Source organism: Zophobas morio, unplaced genomic scaffold (genome assembly GCF_036711695.1).
Source record: "Zophobas morio isolate AGI-343-1 ecotype UQ-CSIRO unplaced genomic scaffold, CSIRO_AGI_Zmor_V1 ptg000017l, whole genome shotgun sequence".
NCBI classification, from domain to species: domain Eukaryota; kingdom Metazoa; phylum Arthropoda; class Insecta; order Coleoptera; family Tenebrionidae; genus Zophobas; species Zophobas morio.
Genome location: NW_026972122.1, coordinates 5,567,223 through 5,584,956, shown reverse-complemented (window position 1 = coordinate 5,584,956; position 17,734 = coordinate 5,567,223). Strand labels below are relative to the sequence as shown.

At 31.2% G+C, this 17,734-nt stretch overlaps 2 protein-coding genes across 4 annotated transcripts; both read right to left on the bottom strand.

Annotated features, from left to right (window-relative positions):
• Positions 1–1,965: 1,965 nt before the first annotated feature.
• Positions 1,966–3,323, bottom strand: LOC135130109 (uncharacterized). 3 transcript variants are annotated; one of them, XM_064057432.1, is made up of 3 exons: positions 3,230–3,323; positions 2,371–3,177; positions 1,966–2,302 (listed from the first exon to the last, which is right to left on the bottom strand). In XM_064057432.1, exons 2-3 carry the CDS (start codon positions 3,108–3,110, stop codon positions 2,245–2,247), a joined length of 798 nt encoding a protein of 265 aa, XP_063913502.1. In that variant the 5' UTR covers positions 3,111–3,177; positions 3,230–3,323; the 3' UTR covers positions 1,966–2,244. The 3 variants fall into 3 exon arrangements, with proteins under 3 accessions (XP_063913502.1, XP_063913504.1, XP_063913503.1); XM_064057434.1 differs by having other exon boundaries at positions 2,361–3,323; XM_064057433.1 differs by having other exon boundaries at positions 1,966–2,299; positions 2,371–3,323.
• Positions 3,324–8,966: 5,643 nt separating this feature from the next.
• LOC135130613 (pre-mRNA-splicing factor syf1 homolog) lies at positions 8,967–17,644 on the bottom strand. Its single transcript, XM_064058016.1, has 3 exons — positions 17,460–17,644; positions 16,352–17,408; positions 8,967–10,483 (listed from the first exon to the last, which is right to left on the bottom strand). The coding sequence occupies exons 1-3, from the start codon at positions 17,502–17,504 to the stop codon at positions 9,030–9,032; spliced, it is 2,556 nt and encodes an 851-aa protein (XP_063914086.1). The 5' UTR covers positions 17,505–17,644; the 3' UTR covers positions 8,967–9,029.
• Between the last annotated feature and the right edge of the window lie 90 nt (positions 17,645–17,734).

Here is a 17,734-nt window from a genome sequence, read left to right as displayed (position 1 = left end):
TTCAGCTTTGGAATTTTGCAATATTTCGTTTCTTCAATTTTTCAAATTTTTGATATTGTGTTTTCTAGGTTTTTAAATTTTTCGATATTTTAATTTTTCAGTTTTTAAAGTTTTAGGTTTTTAGATTTCTCACTATCTCGACTTTTCGATTTTTCAGTTCCATGATTTTTCAATTTGTCGAATTTTTAAATTTTAGATTTTTTGTTTTCTTTGATGTTTTGAGTTCTCGATCATTCGATTTTCTGAGTTTTCAGGCTTAGATTTTTTTTGTTGTTCAATTCTTGGATTTTAAAAATTTTTGTTATTTAAATTTTCCTATTTATCAACTTACTGGGATTTCAATGTTTTGAGTTTTTGATTGTTCAATTTCTCGATTTTTTGAATTTTTAGTTTTTGATACGATTTTTTTTCAAAAATTTTCAGTTTTTCAATTTATTGACTTTACGATGCTTCAGTTTTGCTCGATTTCGATTTCTCAATTTTTCGACATATTACTATTGGGATTTTTCAATTTATCGATTCTTCGATTTCTCGATTCTTCATATTTTCGGTTTCTCGAATTTCTTCATTTTTCGATTTCTCAATTTTCCGATATTTGAGTTTTACGATTTTTAATTTTTTTTATTTTTCAGTTTTCAATTTTTGCGTTTCTAAATTTTTCGATTTTTCGATTAACTGATTTTTTGATTTTCCCATTTCTCTATTTCTTGATTTATCAATTGTTTCTTCAATTGTGATTTTTCAATTTTTCGATTTCTAAATTTTTCAATGTTTCAGTTTTGGATTTTATCACTTTTCCGATTCTTCAATTTTCTTTCCATTTTTCAGTTTTTCAAGATTTCAGTTTTGAATTTTTTCACTTTTCGATAGGTATTTTAATTTTTCAATTTTTAAGTTCTAGATTTTCCGTTAATTTTTTTGTTTTCCTTGATGCTTTGATTTCTCGATTATTCGATTTTGCACGTTCTCGGTTTAGATTTTTTGGTTTTCCAATTCTTCGATTTTTAAATTGTTTAATTTTTAGGTTGTTCAATTTCTCGATTTATAGATTTTTCAATTTTTCAGTTTACCGATTTTTTTCATTTAAAATGTTTCAATTTTTCAATTATTAAGTTTTCGATTTTTCAATTTTGGTGTAATTTGAAAACGGTATCAATAATACATTTAGGCGAATAAACTAATAGACGGGCTTGATAAGCCTTGTTTGCTCTACAGTGTCTAAATTGTGTTTGAATAATATAATAATTATCTCGAATACTAAAATTAATATGTCAAAAGAATAGGAGAAATGATTATTCTGTGCTGAAGGTATGTTGTGAGCATATATAAAATTTTATGGTGGCGTACCTGATTGTCAAAGTGACATTTATGACAGGTGTCATCCTCTCAGCCAAACAACAATTTTGTTAGGCGTGTTCATGTCAGAATGGACAACTGTGAACTGACATTCTCGCATGGCTGTTAATAATTCACGATTACTGACGCAAAAATTTGCTTCAATCAACAATAGTCAAGCGGCACATGTTGATAGAAGAATAGACAGCAAATATAAATACGTTCATCTTGTATTATCACTTTCTATGGTATTGTTGGTTGCATATACAAAAATTTAGTTTATTTTATCAAATTTTAAAATAAAAGCCAAGTCTACAATGAACAAATGTTAGAATAGAAACTGATATTTATTTACTTATGCATTGCACATACACAGCGTATCCATATAATATAATTGAGTTGCATAACGTCAATACTGATTGCATACTACTTCTAGACGACGGATTGTTTTTTTCTTAGTAAAACAGGCGCATAAATCAATATGAAATCTTCACGGCGATGACGTCATTAACTCCATGACTAAATTTTAGCTTTAATAGCGTGTATTCCGTCAACAAAAACTAAACAAAATAAACAAGTTGCAGCTTGTTAAAACTACTTTATTTTTGTAATTACAAATAGTCACATGACACTTATAACTGATAAAATTGTTGGATATAAACTATATTATATTTTTTCAAAACTAAAGCAAAAAGTTTTGTACAAAATAGTATAAAATTGCTATAAACTACCACTGATGTGAACACATTCGTTTCATTAATAACAAAAAAAAAAAACAATCTTACGCAAAAAATTGCAAAAAAAGATCAAAATTGTTTAGCTTCACACTTCCACAATTCAAGACATGTTCATAAATGATGTTGGACGTTTCGGGGCCATTTTCTTATGGTCATTGTAGCAAACCTATTATTACTTTTCTAGTGAGGATGGTGACGGTAAATGAGATGATGGTCCTGAGTTATCTCTACTACAAAAAAAAAACATTATTTAATATAAATATATCACAAATTGGTTACTGTGGCTACATTTTCTTACTTAACAAATCCAAGTATGCTTAGGAACGTTGACCTATGCAAGGGCTCTGTGAATCGGAATTGGCATGGCCTACTAACTTTCAGCATAATGCTGCCAATTTGTTGCTCCTCATATCCTTCCATCTCTGAAGTTTCAATGTAGGTTTGCATCCTGTCTCCAAGAATCGAATATATGAATATTTTGTTAATTTCAATGTCAATCGCAATTTCAGCATCATATTCGTTTCCACCAATAATATCGTCCAGCGTCACACCCACTTTGTGCATCACATGAGCCTCTGGATGTATCACCTGATATACGCTAACTTTAGAATTGGTATCCTCAACCTCCACTGTTGGAGTTGGTAAAGAAGGCACCCGTGTACGTTTTTTCCACTTTTTCCATTTACCTTGCGACGGCTTATAACATTCGTCATCAGATGGCTTATAAGAGTTTCTTAGTCCAAGTATTCTTAAGAATACTGCCCTGGACCCAGGTTCTGCGAATCGAAATTGCCACCGCCGATCAAGTTGTAACACAAGAATGTCAGCTTCTTGCTCTTCATGTCCTCCTTCGATACTGGAAATTTCGATAAAGATTTCGCTCCTGTTCGGTTCTTCAGGATATATGTACATGTGTTTGTCTTCAACCGCAATGTTAGCTAGAAATTCGCCTGAACCAACATTGACACCCACTTTGTGCGTCCAAGAAGCTACTTTATGCAACTGCTTTAATTGGGACAATTTGGAACTAGAATCCATTTTTGTGGACCGTGAAAACACAGTCCTTTAAGGTTATCCCGGTTTATCCTATTTGTAGTGAACACAGCTGAAAATACTGAAATAGGTTATTGTAAATAAGTCTTCGTCGCTACTCCCACCACACTTAAAAACACAAAACGCTCCAATCAAGACGCGACAATTAAATTCGCTTTTTAACGATTGGCAACTAAATTGGCAGCACGCATCCAGCGATCCCAGCGGTACAATAGCCAACTAAATACTAACCAGCAAAACAGCAAGCGTTTTAAATTGTCAAAAATTTGGGAAATTTAAAAATGCTATGCTGATTTCACGTGTTATTAGCAAAACAAAATTATTTACAACTTAATTACTTGCTTTGTTAATAATAACAAAAAATGTTCGGAATTTCGTGTTGAGCAAACATGGATTTCTATGGTATTTATGGAGGTGAAAGTATTGTTTAAGTTAATAATTTCTGGTTATTTTGGATAACAGTCTACTAATATTGACTATGCATCAGAGTAAATTTCGAATAAATCGATACGCATTACAAAGGTTGTTTAATTATATATATTTTGCGTTTACTGACATAAGTTTCGATATTCCGCATTGACCAAATATAAGCAAAATTTTGCTTTTGTACACACTTGTTTATGCCAAAATTTTAAGGCGGGTTTCATTTTTATTGGAATTTATTAACTGACTCAGGCAGTCATAAACCGTTCAGAATGTTGATGAAGTTACGGAAAAAACTTAATAAGAAATGGAAAGACGAGATGTATATTTGGTTGCATGACTTTTTTATTTTCTATTTTTTTCAAGATTTCGATCATCGAAAAAATATTGTAACTAACACATTGCTTAATAGCTAAAAATAACCGTCTCAACGTTTCCATATATAACTTTCCACCAAGATTTAAAAATCACAAAACCGAAACGTCAAGACATCGAAAAATTGTAAAATCAAAAATGTAAAAAATCAAAAAATGAAAAACTGAGGAGTCAAAAGTTTAAAAATTCGAAAAAACTAAAATTTAAAAAACTGAAAAATTTTAGTTTCGAAAAACTAAAGAATCGAAAATTTAAAAAATCGAGAAATCCAAACATCAAAAAATCCAAAATCTAAGACTTAAAAATCGTAAAACTGAAAAATCGACAAGTCGAAAATTCGAAATACCAAGAAATCGAAAATTTGAAAAATGAAAGAAAAATTGAGAAATCGAAAAATTGAAAAGTAAAAAAATTGAACAACTGCAAAACTGAAAAGTCGAGAAATCGATGAATGGAAAAATTAAAAAATCAATTAATCGGGAAATTGAGAAATGGAAAAATTTAGAAATCAAAAATTGAAAAGCCGAAAAATTAAATAATTGAAAAATTGAAAATTCGAAAAACTGAAAAATAGAAACACTGAAAAATTCCCAAACTGAAATGACGAAAAATTGTGAAAACGAAACATTGGATCTTCGAAATATTGAAAAATTGGAAAATCTAAAAACCGAAAACCGACATGTCAAGAAATCGAAAAATTGAAAAATCGTAAACGTTAAAAATCAAAAACTGAAGCCAAAAATTTAAAGATTCGAAAAATAGAACTATCGAAGAGCTGAAAATTCGTAAAAATCGAGAAATCGAAAAACTAAAACTTAAAAAATTAAATTGAAGAATCAAAAATTTTAAAAATCGAGAAATCGAAACATCAAAATATCGAAAATGCGAAAAAATCAAAAATCCAAGACTTCAAAATCGAAAAATTAAAATATCGAAAAATCTAAAACATCGAAAAACATAAAAAATCAAAAAATTTAAAAATCAAAATTGAAAAATCAAAAATTTAAGACTTAAAACCGACAAGTCGAAAAAACGAATAACCAAGAAATCGAGAAATCAAAAAAACCTGAAATATAGAAAAATTTAAAAATGAAAGAAAAATTGAGAAACCGAAAAATTGAAAAATCGAGAAATGAAAACTTAAAAATTCGAAAAACTGAAACACCAAATACTTGAAAATTTAAAAAAATTGAAGAACTGCAAAACTGAAAAGTCGAGAAATCGATAAATGGAAAAATCAAAAAATCAATTATTGGAGAAATTGAAAAATGGAAAAATTTAGAAATCAAAAATTGAAAAGCCCAAAAATTGAGGAGTCCAAAAAACCGAAAAATCAATAAATCCAAAACTTAAAAAATCGCAAAACCGAGACGTCAAGGAATTGAGAAATTGAAAAATCGTAAACGTAAACAATCAAAAATTAAAAAATCAAAAACTGAAGTCAAAAATTTTTAAAAATCGAGAAATCGAAACATCAAAATGTCGAAAATTCGAAAAAAAAATCCAGGACTTAACGAAAAAGTGAAAAATCGCCAAGTTGAAATGACGAAAACCCGAGAAATCAGAAATTCAATATTTAAAATCGAAAAATTGAATACCTAAATAAAAAAATGAAAATTCGAAAAACTGAAAAATCGAGAAATTGAAAAAGTCAAAATCGAAATGACGAAAAATTGGGAAAACGAAGCATTGAAAAATCGAAACATTGAAAAATTGGAAAATCTACAATTTGAAAACCCAAACCATCGATAAACTGAAACATCAGAGAATCGAGAAATTGAAAAAACGAAATACGCCAAACTCGAAAAGTTAAAAAATGAAAAATCGAGAAAATGAACAGTAAAAAAACCATACATCAAAACTTCAATAAATCGAAAACTTGAAAAATCGAAAAATTATAACTTAAAAAAATCGAAAAATTTGAAAAATCGAAATCTGAAAGGTCGAAAATCAAAAGGTCGGCAATTGAAACATCAAAAATCGGAAAATTAAATTATTATCGAAAAATTTAAAACATCGCAAAACGTAAAAAATTGAAAAATTGGAAAAAAAACTGGAAAATCAAAAATTTAAAAATTCGAAAAATGAAACAATTGAAAAATTGTAAAATCGAGAAATCGAAAAACCTAAAATTTAAAAAAACTGAGAACATCGAAAAATTGAGGAATCGAAAATTTAAAAAATCGAGAAATCGAAACATCAAAATATCAAAAATTCGATAAAATCAAAAATTAAAGACTTGAAAATCGAACACGCGAAAAATCGACAAGTCGCACAAATGAAAAACCCAGAAATCGGAAATTCAATATTTAAAAACCGCAAAAATTGAAAATCGAAAAATTGAAACTGAAAAACTGAAAAATCGAGACATTGCAAAAGTCCAAAACCGAAATGACGAAAAATTGGGGAAACGAAGCATTGAAAAATTGAAACACTGAAAAATTGAAAAATCTAAAAATTGGAAACATCAGTAGATCAAGAAATCGATAAGTCGAAAAATTTTAAAAATCGAAATGTGCTAAGCTCGAAAAGTTAAAAATTGAAAAATCGAGAAAATGAACAGTAAAAAAATCCGTACAACGAAACTTCGATAAATCGAGAAATTGAAAAATTAAAAAATCGGAAAACTTAAAAATCGAAAAATTAAAAATTGAAAAACTGAAAAACCGAAATTCGAAAAGTCGAAAATCAAAAGATTTGCAATTGAAACATCAAAAATCGAAAAATTAAATTATCGAAAAATTTCAAACATCGCAAAACATAAAAAATCAAAAAACCGAAAAGTCAAAAATTTAAAAATTCGAAGAATTGAAAAAATCGTAAAATCGAGAAATCAAAAAACCTAAATTTTAAAAAATTAAAAAATTAAAATATCGAAAAATTGACGAAATGAGAATTTAAAAAATAAAGAAATCGAAACATCAAAAAATTGAAAAAATAAAAAATCTAAGAATCGGGAAATCGAAAATTCAAGATTTAAAGACCGCAATAATTGAAAATCAAAAAATTGAAAAATCGAAAAATTCAAAAACTGAACCATCGGGAAATTGAAACATCAAAAGACCGAGAGAATTGAAAAATTAAAAATTTGAAAATCAAAAAGTGAAAAGTCAAAAATTTCAAATAATTGAAAATCGAGAGTTTAGAAACATTAAAAAATCGAAAAATTAAAAAATCTAAAAAATAAAAATAGAGAAATCGAAAAATTGAATGAAAATGTATATTGAAAAAATCTCAAAACTGGAAGAAAAATTGAGAAACTAAAAAACAGAAAAATCGAGAAATCAAAAACTCCAAAAATCGAAAAATTGATAAATCAAAAACCTAAAAAATCAAAAAATTGAAGAATTGAAAAACTGGTAAGTCAAGAAATTGACAAATGAAAAAATAAAAAAATCAATCAATCGGAAAAATTTGAAATCAAAAATTAAAAAATCGAAAAACTGAGAAGTAAGAATGAAAAATCTAAAACTGAAACATTGTAAAATCAAGAAATCAAAAAACTGAAAAACGAGAAATTGAAAAATTAAAAAAAAAACTGAAAAATCCCAAAACTAAAATATCGAAACATTGTCATATCTATGTTTTGACTTTTTTGTCCAAAAATCTCGATGTCTGGGACAAAAAATCAACACGAATTATTCATAAACGACACGTTCAGGACTATGTAACTTTTTAACATTTAACATTAAAATCTACTATTGTAAATTATTGTCATTCCATTGTTGGAGATGAGCAGAGAAATTTTGATTAGCGTTTTACCATCTACACACAACAAAATTTGACAACAATCGGTCCAGAGATTATCCGTCTGGCAAACGTAAAAGGGAGACCCATTTTTCGTTCTCTAGGGATCATGAAACGTCGAGAAAACATGAAGTAGCAATCGCCCGATGGACTCAATTACAATGCTTCCTTAGCTTACGCTCGGGAAGTAAAAATAAAAAATTTCAAATTTTAAAAATCGAAAAACGGAAAAAGCGCAAAATCTAAAAGCGAGAAGTTGAAATTCAAAAGAAAGAGAAATATCGAAGGATTGAAAATCGAGAGTTAGAAACATTAAAATATCAAAAAATTGAAAAACTGAAAAATCCAAAAGTTAAAACTCCAAAACCGAAAATTTAAAAACTAAAAAATCGAGAAAACGAAAAATCGAAAAATTGAATGAAAACATATTGAAAAATCTCAAAACTGAAATATCGAAAAATTTCAAAGTGGAAGAGAAATTGAGAAACTAAAAAACAGAAAAATCGAGAAATCAAAAACTTAAAAAATCGAAAAATTGAAAAATCAAAAAATTGAAGAATTGAAAAACTGACAAGTCGAGAAATTGACAAATGGAAAAATAAAAAAAATCAATCAATCGAGAAGTGGAAAAAATGAAAAATTGTAAAATCAAGAAATCAAAACTGAAATTTCGAAAAATTGTCATATCTACATTTTGACTTTTTTCTTTAAAAATTTCGATGTCTAGGATAAAAAATCAACACGGATTATTCATAACAAGTTCAGGACTATGTTACTTTTTAACATTTAAATTATAAGACGACTATTAATTTTGAATAACGATTTACCATGCTTTGGATAACCTTAAAACGTTTGCAAACCGCCAAAGCATTAGATTTTGCAATTTTAAAGTCAAATGTTGTTAAACAATTTTGTTTTTTTTTTTCAAAAATCTGGATGTCTGGTGTAAACCTCAAACCACAAATGGAGGAGTACGCTATTTTATAAAATTTAAATAACATCTACTATTGTAAAATTATTGTCATTCCATTGTTGGAGATGAGCAGAGAAATTTTGATTAGCGTTTTACCATCCACACACAACAAAATTTTACAACAATCGGTCCGGAGATTATCTGTTTGGCAGACGAAAAAAGGAGACCCATTTTATCGGTCTCAAGGGATCATGAAACGTCGAGAAAACATGAAATAGCAGTCACCCGATGGACTCGATTACAATGCTTCTTTAGCCTACGCTCGGGAAGTAAAGATAAAAAATGTGTAATTAACTAACTGACAATATGGGTTGCGGAATGGATTTTGTTATAGCAAATATTACCTTTTATTCACTTAATACACTATCTTAAAACAGCAAAATATTCTATTCATCGTCCTCCATTTTATCATCCCCTTTCTTAAGCCCGCCGAAAACTTCCGCCGGAATACTCTGCTTTTCCACCGGTACATCTTCACCTTCATCCTCCTCGTTCTCATCATCCTCATCCCCAATATCAATCTCGTCTGGATTAACCACCTTATCCTTATTATCCCCTTGCGTTTCTCCCCTCACGAACATAATATTTCCCGGTTTACCCACCGAAGTGCCGGCCATCTCAGCCGCTTTCGCTTCAAGAAGTCGCATCCCGTCCTTAACACCCGGAGCCAAATCGGCCACAGTCCCAGCAATCGAACCCGCCGAACTCAACATCTGCGCCGACATCATGTTAACTTGCGTATTGTACATAGCCTGGACACTCCTCTTAATCCTCAACATCTCCCTCATCGTGTCCTCGTTCCCGTGTCTGACTTCGAACTCCTTCCAGATCTGCCAGAACTCCGTGGTTACTCTAGGATCACAAATCTGGCTACAGTGCGAGTAGATGGCCCGGGCTCGATCAATCTCGCCCAACTTCGTCTCCATGTCGGCAAATCTGACGCACATCTCCCGAGTTTTGTCCTCGGGTAGTACTTCGATGGCTTTTTCGTAGATCTGTCTCGTTTTTGGAATGCCGTAGATCTCTGCAGCCCTCTTGATGTAGATGTTGAAGACGTCGAACATTTGTTCTTGAGGGACGGCGCTGGTGGCGCGTTCGTAGACAGCCATAGCGTGTCGGGCCATCCCGTGTTCTTCTTCCAGCTTCGCATACATAAGGTATAGGGACTTCGCGAATTGAGGGGGGCACTTTTCGAGGCACTGCTCGAACAGGTCTCTAGCTCGTTCCAACTTACTTCCACCATACCTCTTCAAGAATTTCGTCAGGTAGGTGTTCCAAATATCGTAAACGTTCGGCCACTTGAACAACGAAATTCCTTTCTCGTACGCTCTGAACGCTTCTTCGAAGTAGTTGTTTTCTTCCAAAAACAGCCCGTAATTGATTATAATTTGGGGCGTGGCGATCTTCAAATCGATTATTCTGTCGTAGACCGCCTTGCAAGATTTAAAGGTCCCAAAGCTTTCTTCCAAATCGGCGTACATCGACCACACTTTCAAGGATTTATATAGTCGGGCTTGGACTGTTTCTGTGTCGTCGTGGTAGGCTACTTTTCGTGACGGCATGGTGCTGGCTTTGTGCATTAGTTTGAGGGCTTGTTCGTAATTTTCGCTGCGGATTTCCATTTCGGCCCATTCGCACCATACGGCTGCTAAATCGTCTACTTTCACGTAGGCCACTTGGGTGGCTTTCTCGAAAATTAAGCGACTGTCTTCTATTTGGTCGTTTTTTTCGTAGAATTTTGCGAATTCTACCCAGAGGGTGTGGAGTTTGCCGACTGCTAATTTGGGGTCCACGGTCTGGACAGCTTCGGTGTATGTGCTGATGATTTCGTGGGGTTTGCCTGCAAGAAAAAAAGGATCATGAAATCGAGGTATGAAAGAAGATATTTAAAAAGTTTTATTATCAAAAGTAAATTTAGAAATTAATCATATGACAATAGATATCTGGTGGGAAAAAAATAACTATAACAATTAGGAAAGGTACAGTCAGAACGAAAAAATAAGATAAGACGTTTTTGCTTCAATCAATAACACATTGCTTCTTCATTTATGATTTTTTTCAAACATCCTGTATAGACAATTCTAAAAAAGTGGGTACATTAAAAAACCACAAGTGTAAACCTATAATCTTGTGTGCAATTTGGACAGCACTTATATGCTTAATAAAATTTAGAGATGTCATCAAACTTTTGGAAGGGATTAAGAGATACATTTTTATTACGATTTACCATATTTACGATTACCTTAATTCGCAACTGTTGGTTTGTAGTTTGTTATTTAAATTATAACACGTGTTGTACAATTTTGATTTTTTTCAACTTAACCCAATTTTTATTTATTTGTATTTATTTCGCCAAATAGGGTGTGAACCTAAAGAAATCAAATAGTCGGCCTTTCAAATTTGTGATTGATGATCTAAAGTTATTACACTGAACTTCTCTCGCCCCTGAAGTATATCAAATCCAATCTCCTATATACGTTATAGAATTTCTTAAAAAAAGGATATGCGTGAATTGTCAAACTAGAGATAAAGAAATATAATATGTATGTTCCAAGTGAGTTTTTCATAACAAAATTTTGGGATGACCCCATCAACTTTTTAGCAAGGAGAATAAAAAGGACAAAAATAGAAAAGAAAAGCGATAAAAAACAACAAAATGGACAAAACCCGAATAAAACTATAAAGAGAAAATAAAAAGATGACAAAATAGAGACACAAAGACCGAAAAAACACGACAAAAAAGATGACAGAAAAGCGACTAAAAAAGGGAGTCAAACAAAATGCGGGAAAAAAATGAGAAAAAAGAAAAATGTCAAACATACCACAGAATTTTTTAAAAACGACAAAAAATACGGCAAAAAACGCAAAAAGGTGATGAAAAAACGGTTACATAATATGGCTACAAGAAAAGTGCGAGAAAAAAGTAGATAAAAAAATGCTAAAACAATGCGACAAAAGAGACAAGAGACCACAAAATAGAGGCACAAAAAAAGTAAAAAAAAATTAAAGAAAAGATCGACCAAAGACATAAAGAATGCGCCAAAGGAGACAAAATGGCGAGAAAATGGGCGACAAAAAAGTCCATAAAAAATAGATAAAAGAAAACGGCAAAAAAGAGGCAAAAACCATAACATAGCGATTAAAAAACTGAACAAAAAAAAACAAAAAGGGAATCAAAAAGGGACCACAACAAAAAGGCGATAAAAGAGAGGACAAAAGCGATACAATAAAGGAGACAAAAAAACAACAAAATTGTGACAAAGAAAAGGCAACGAAAAAAATTACAAAAATGTGCGACTAAAAAAGGAAGTCAAGCAAACACAAAAAACTGAAACAAAAAAGAGATGAAAGAAATGCGGCAAAAATAGAGAAAAAGTTTGAAAAAATAGTGACAAAAAAAACGGAAAGAAAAACATAAAAACGCGACAAAAATGATTACTAATAAAAGGGAGTCAAGCACAAAAAATATGCTATAAAAAGTTGACAAAAGACAAAAAGTGCGGCAAAGAAACCATAAAACGACAAAAAAGCGAAAAAAACCTGAAAAAAAGATGACAAAAAAAGACGAAGTCTGTCACAAAAAAAAGTTAAAAAAAATTAGTCCAAATGAGAAAAAATAAGACAAAAAAGAGAGTCGAACAGTCGCATAAAAGAACTATAAAAAATTTATAAAAAAAAGAGAGAAAACAAAAAGGCAAAAAAAGGCATAAGAGGACTACGAAAAATCGACCAGTCGAATAAAACACAAAAAAGCTAACAAAAAAGATGACTAATAAATCACAGTGAAACAGTCACAAAAAAGTAAAAAACGTGGCGGAAAGAGATGTAAAACCGACAAAATAGTAACAAAAGAATTAGTGAAAAAAATAAAAAAGATGACACAGAGGGGACTAAAAAAAGGTGTCAAACAGTCACAAAAAAAAGTTGATAAAAGAAGATAACACAAATCGGCAAATGAAGAGACAAAAAGACCAAAACACAGTGACAAAAAATACCGAACAAAAAACGCAAAAAGTAAGTAAATAAGGGATGACAACAGAAAGGAGAAAAAGCAAAAAAAAACGATGAAAAAAAGACAAAATAAAAGAGGTAAAAAAGGACAAAAAACGACAAAAGAGCGGAAAAAAGTGGGAGTTTTTAAGGCTATCGGAAGCATGGTAAATTTTTGAATTTTCGGATTTTCAATTGGCGAATAAATGTGAAAAAGTAACAGAACTGAACTGAGAAAAAACTCAAAATGTGGATATAACAATTTTTCGAATTTTCGGATTTTCAATATATCATTCCTGGGATTTTTCTATTTTTCAATTCTTCATTTTTTTTTATTCTGTAAATGTTCGATTTCTTGTTTTTTAATTTTTCGTTTCTCAATTTTCTGATGTATGATTTTTGAATTTTTCCATTTTATGGTTTTTCAACTTTTGATTTTCAAATCTTCAATTTTTTTATTTCTCGATTGATTTTTTGAATTTTTTAATTTCTCGAACTTTTCAACTTTTCGGTAGATTTTTCAGTTTTTTGATGGTGCGATTTTTGGATCTTGGTTTTAAATATTTTGGTTGTCTCAATTTTTAGACTTTTAAATTTTTAATTTTTCAATTTTTGAATTCGTCAGTTTCAAATTTTTCGATTTTCCATTTTTTCCAGTTTTCAATTTTTTTACTTCTTGATTTATTAAGATTTCGATGTTTCAATTTTTCTTCCGTTTTTATAAATTTCAGTTTTGGGATTTTTGAACATGGATTTTTCAATTTTTTTGATGTTTCGATTTCTCGATTTTTAGATTTTGCGATTTTTTTTAATTATTAAAATCATAGATTTTTCGATTTCTCGATTCTTCAGTTATTCGATATTTCTATTTTTCGGTTTTTTGAATTTTTAAATTTTAGATTTTTCGGTTTTATGGTGGCGCGATTTTTGGACTTCTTGGTTTTAAATATTTTGGTCTTTTCAATTTTTCTAAATTTTTGATTTTTTAATCTTTGAATTCGTCAGTTTAAAATTTTTCGATTTTGAATTTTTAACTTTTCGTTATTTCGATTTTGATTCATTTTCATTTCTCAATACAAAACGGTGACAAAAAAACGAAAAAAGTCGTCTAAAAGGTGATAAAAAAAGTGCGAAGGAAATAAAAAACCGAAAAAAAAACGATAAGAATAAAAATGCAGCAGAAATTACAGCAACAAAACAAAATTGTGACCAAAAAAACCGAAAAAAAAACACACAGAAAAACGTGACAAAGAAATTGCGACAAAAAATTGGAACAAAAGAGATGAAAAAAAATCCGCTAAAAAGACACAAAAAGCGGCCAAACAAAAAGCGAAAAAACGAGACAAAAAAGGAGCTAAAAAAAGGACATCAAATAATGTCAAAAAAAGCCACGAAAAATTGTGACAAAAAAGAGTTGAAAAATGCAACAAGAAACAAAAAATGACAAAAAAAGATAAAACAAAGAGACCACAAAATGGCTATAAAAACACCAAATAAAAAATCGAAAAAGTCGTCAAAAAGGTGAAAAAAGTCACCAAAAAAAGAGACAGAAAACATCGAAAAAAAAAAAACGTGACAAACAAAAGGCAACAACAAACAGCCACAAAAAAGAGTTGAAAAAAGTGACCAAATAAAAACCGAAAACCGCAGATGACAAAAAGAAAATAAAACACAACACACACACAAAAAATAATTTTTTTTCTTGACAACCGGAGTAAAAAATAAGGCCTGTTTCATTAACCACGTGTTTCTTTTATTTGATAACCCCTGTATTTTTTTTTTTTTGTTTTTAAGGATAAACATATAGTTTTTTAATTTTTCAAGCTACTAGATTGTCGTCAATAAATACGAATTTTTCATCAATTTTATTGAATAACTTTTTAAGTATTGATTTTAGAATATTGGTTGCTACTGATTTTTTACAAAAAATTAAGCCTTCGATTTATGAAAAAATATATCCAGTGTTCCAAAAAAAGTTGACATTTCCGGTTCTACCGAAAGTAATAATTAGAGAGCGGAAAATATGCAGCAAAATTTTGGGAAATATGATCATATGATATGCATCAAATTTCTCCAAATATGCAGTAAATTTCTTAATATATGCAGAGATATGCAGTTGCATATGCTCCAAAAATTAAAAAGAGAGCGTAATAACCGAACTAAATTTATTTAGAAATTACAAAAACAGGTTTCTCGTGCTTACCCTTTATAAAAAAAAAAAATACATAAATCATATTGTAAAGTGTTTAATTAGATCTCACTGGTACACATATCATATTTTTAAAGATACAATTTTTATACTAAAAATAAATATAGGTAAACAGAACGAATTAAAAAATAGTAGTAATCGACTATTTAATTACTATTTTGACAACAATTTATTTTTAAATATTTTTCGAAATATTCTAACAAAAAGTTTCTCCGGTGATTCTAAAGTATCTATTTGTAAATTGAAAAACTACGTCCACAGATGTAAAAAAAATAGTAGTAATCTACTATTTAATTACTATTTTGGCACCAATTTATTTTTAAATATTTTTGGAAATATTCTAACAAAAAGTTTTTCCGGTGATTCTAAAGTATGTATTTGGAAATAGAAAAACTACGTCCACAGATGTAAAAATACTTATTGGTTTAGAGCAGGCGCGGCAAAATACAGTTCGTTCTTGAAGAATAAGATCAAGAAAAGGTTTAATCCATAAATTAATTTGAGTTATCTTCCACATATTGACACACCTGTATCGCTTTAAATGCTTTCAATGCACACTCAGGATGAAAAATAATAGGATAACGTCCCTTCGACTACCATACAACATACCATTAATACACTTAAGTAACGAACAAAAATATTGGGAACGAACGGTATTTCCAAAAGTAATTAGGGCCCGAATTTACCTGGAAGGGTGGCTTAACACCCAGTGGTTTCTCCAAACTACCATAAAACCCAGACCTTTCCTAGTTATTTGAAACTCAGGACAATATTTGCAATATGATTAATGAAATTTCGTCTTTCTAGATAAATGCCAATTGAATGACAATCATTTTTTTTTTCAAATTAGCACAAAAATCGATAAAAATGCAAAATATGCACCCGTTACGAGAAATATGCAGCAGAAGGCAAATATATGCAAATATGCAATTTTTTTATAGCTGTATTCATTTTTAATTAGCATGATTCATTCACATATTAAATATCAAGACTTATATGCAAAAAATAAAGGATATGCAAATTTCATAAAATCCGCTCTCTAGTAATAATAAAAATGTTGGGTTGCCATCACATAGATCTTTTAAAATGATACAAATTTGCTCCAAGAACTACAGGTTTAAGAATAAAAAAGTTACAGGAGTTGCACCAAAAAAAGAGACACCTGTATACAGAAACATGTTATTATATAAAACTGCAGTAGCAATTACTTTGCAAAATTCTGAGATGACGTTAGAACATTGTTGGTGGGGATGATCAGACAAATCGTGATTGGCGTTTTACCATTTATAAGATATTTCTGAAATATAGCTAAAATTTCGTAACAATCAGTCCAGTAGTTTCGCTTATATTTTATGACTTTGTAACTTTGGTAAATTGAAATTTGAAAATCACGGAAATACAAAACTAATATTGAATTCGAGTTCGTCGTTGTTTGAAGAAATGAGACGTCAGACGTAAAATTAAACAAGTTGTAACCTGTTGAATTAAAAAAGTTAAAAATTATTTTACCTTCATACAGCTGTACCCGTTTATGCCACTCCTGCACATTGTGCGGATTCTGCCTCAACAAAACCGAATTCAAAAGCAACAACCTCCTCTCCATCAAATTCTCAAACCTCGCCAACCTCAACTCCAACTCAATATCATCATCTTCATTAGGATTCGGCAACTTCGCCACCTCCTCCATACGCTTACTCAAAGTCAGCTCCTCAAACTGTGCATACGCATCAAACACCTGCGTAAAATCGCGCACCGTCGTCACCGTCTGAATCGCCTCCTCATAAATATCGCGCGCCCTCTCGAAAAGCCCGCTCCTCACATAATACGTCGCCAAAGAATTCCACAAGTGCCCCAACTGATCCGTATACCGCCTCAAACCCCCGCGAATAATCGCGTCAACATTCAGCGAACGCACCTCTTCCGGATTTTTCGAAATTAGCTCGCACAACTCGTTCCATAACTGATGTTTAGATTTTCCGTGTTGAGACACAAAATTCTCGTCATTCACGATCTTGGCAAGAACAATAGCGGCTTCGTCTAGACGCCCCACTTCTGATAAGTATTCAACGTACTCTTCAGCGTTTTCAGGACACAACTTTAGGTATCTGCGGAAGACTCGGATGGCGGTTTCTTGGATGTCGTGCTTTCGGATGAATTTGAGGTACAGGGGCCAGATTCGGTGGTGCTGGGTCACTGGCAGGGCTCTGAGGGCGCGATCAAAGACTTTGCGGGTTCTGGTTATTTTGCACTGGTCGGTCAAAAAACTGCAGTAGTCCATCCAGATTCGAGGCATTTTGTGCATGAACACTAAGGATCGTTCGAAGGCGTTATTCACGTCTTCGAACGCTGGGTCTGTGATGCAACGGCTTTTTACTTGGAGGCGACGGGTTCGTAGATAATTGTACCATAATTTGTAGGAGCCGGGGAGCTCCTTCAATGCTCGTTCGTAGATGATGTTGACGCCATATTTTGGGGCCTTTTTTTTGTGGTCGATGTAGCGAAGCCAGTGTTTTACGGAGTAGGGGTTTCGAAGAATTTCTTCTTCGTATGGGAGGTCGTCGTCAGTCTACAAAAATCGTGTTCAGTATGATAACTGCGTGTTGTTGAAAATACGTACGAAAATGATTTCCATTGGACTAGAGGGGCCATTAGAAATGGGCATTTTTCTTATTTTTGAGGTTAGTTTAATACAACTTTTATTAGAGGTTAGAATAGCACGGAATGACACCCAGTCGACAAGTGCTACCAACTGTTACTAATAAACCTTGTTGTTTTTATTAGGATTAGCAATTACAAAAAAATATTAAAACTGGTGCTCAACTACTGTACGAGTTGTTCATGTTCGCCCAATTTAAAATATATCAAGTATTGTTGCATTTTTTTAATAAACCA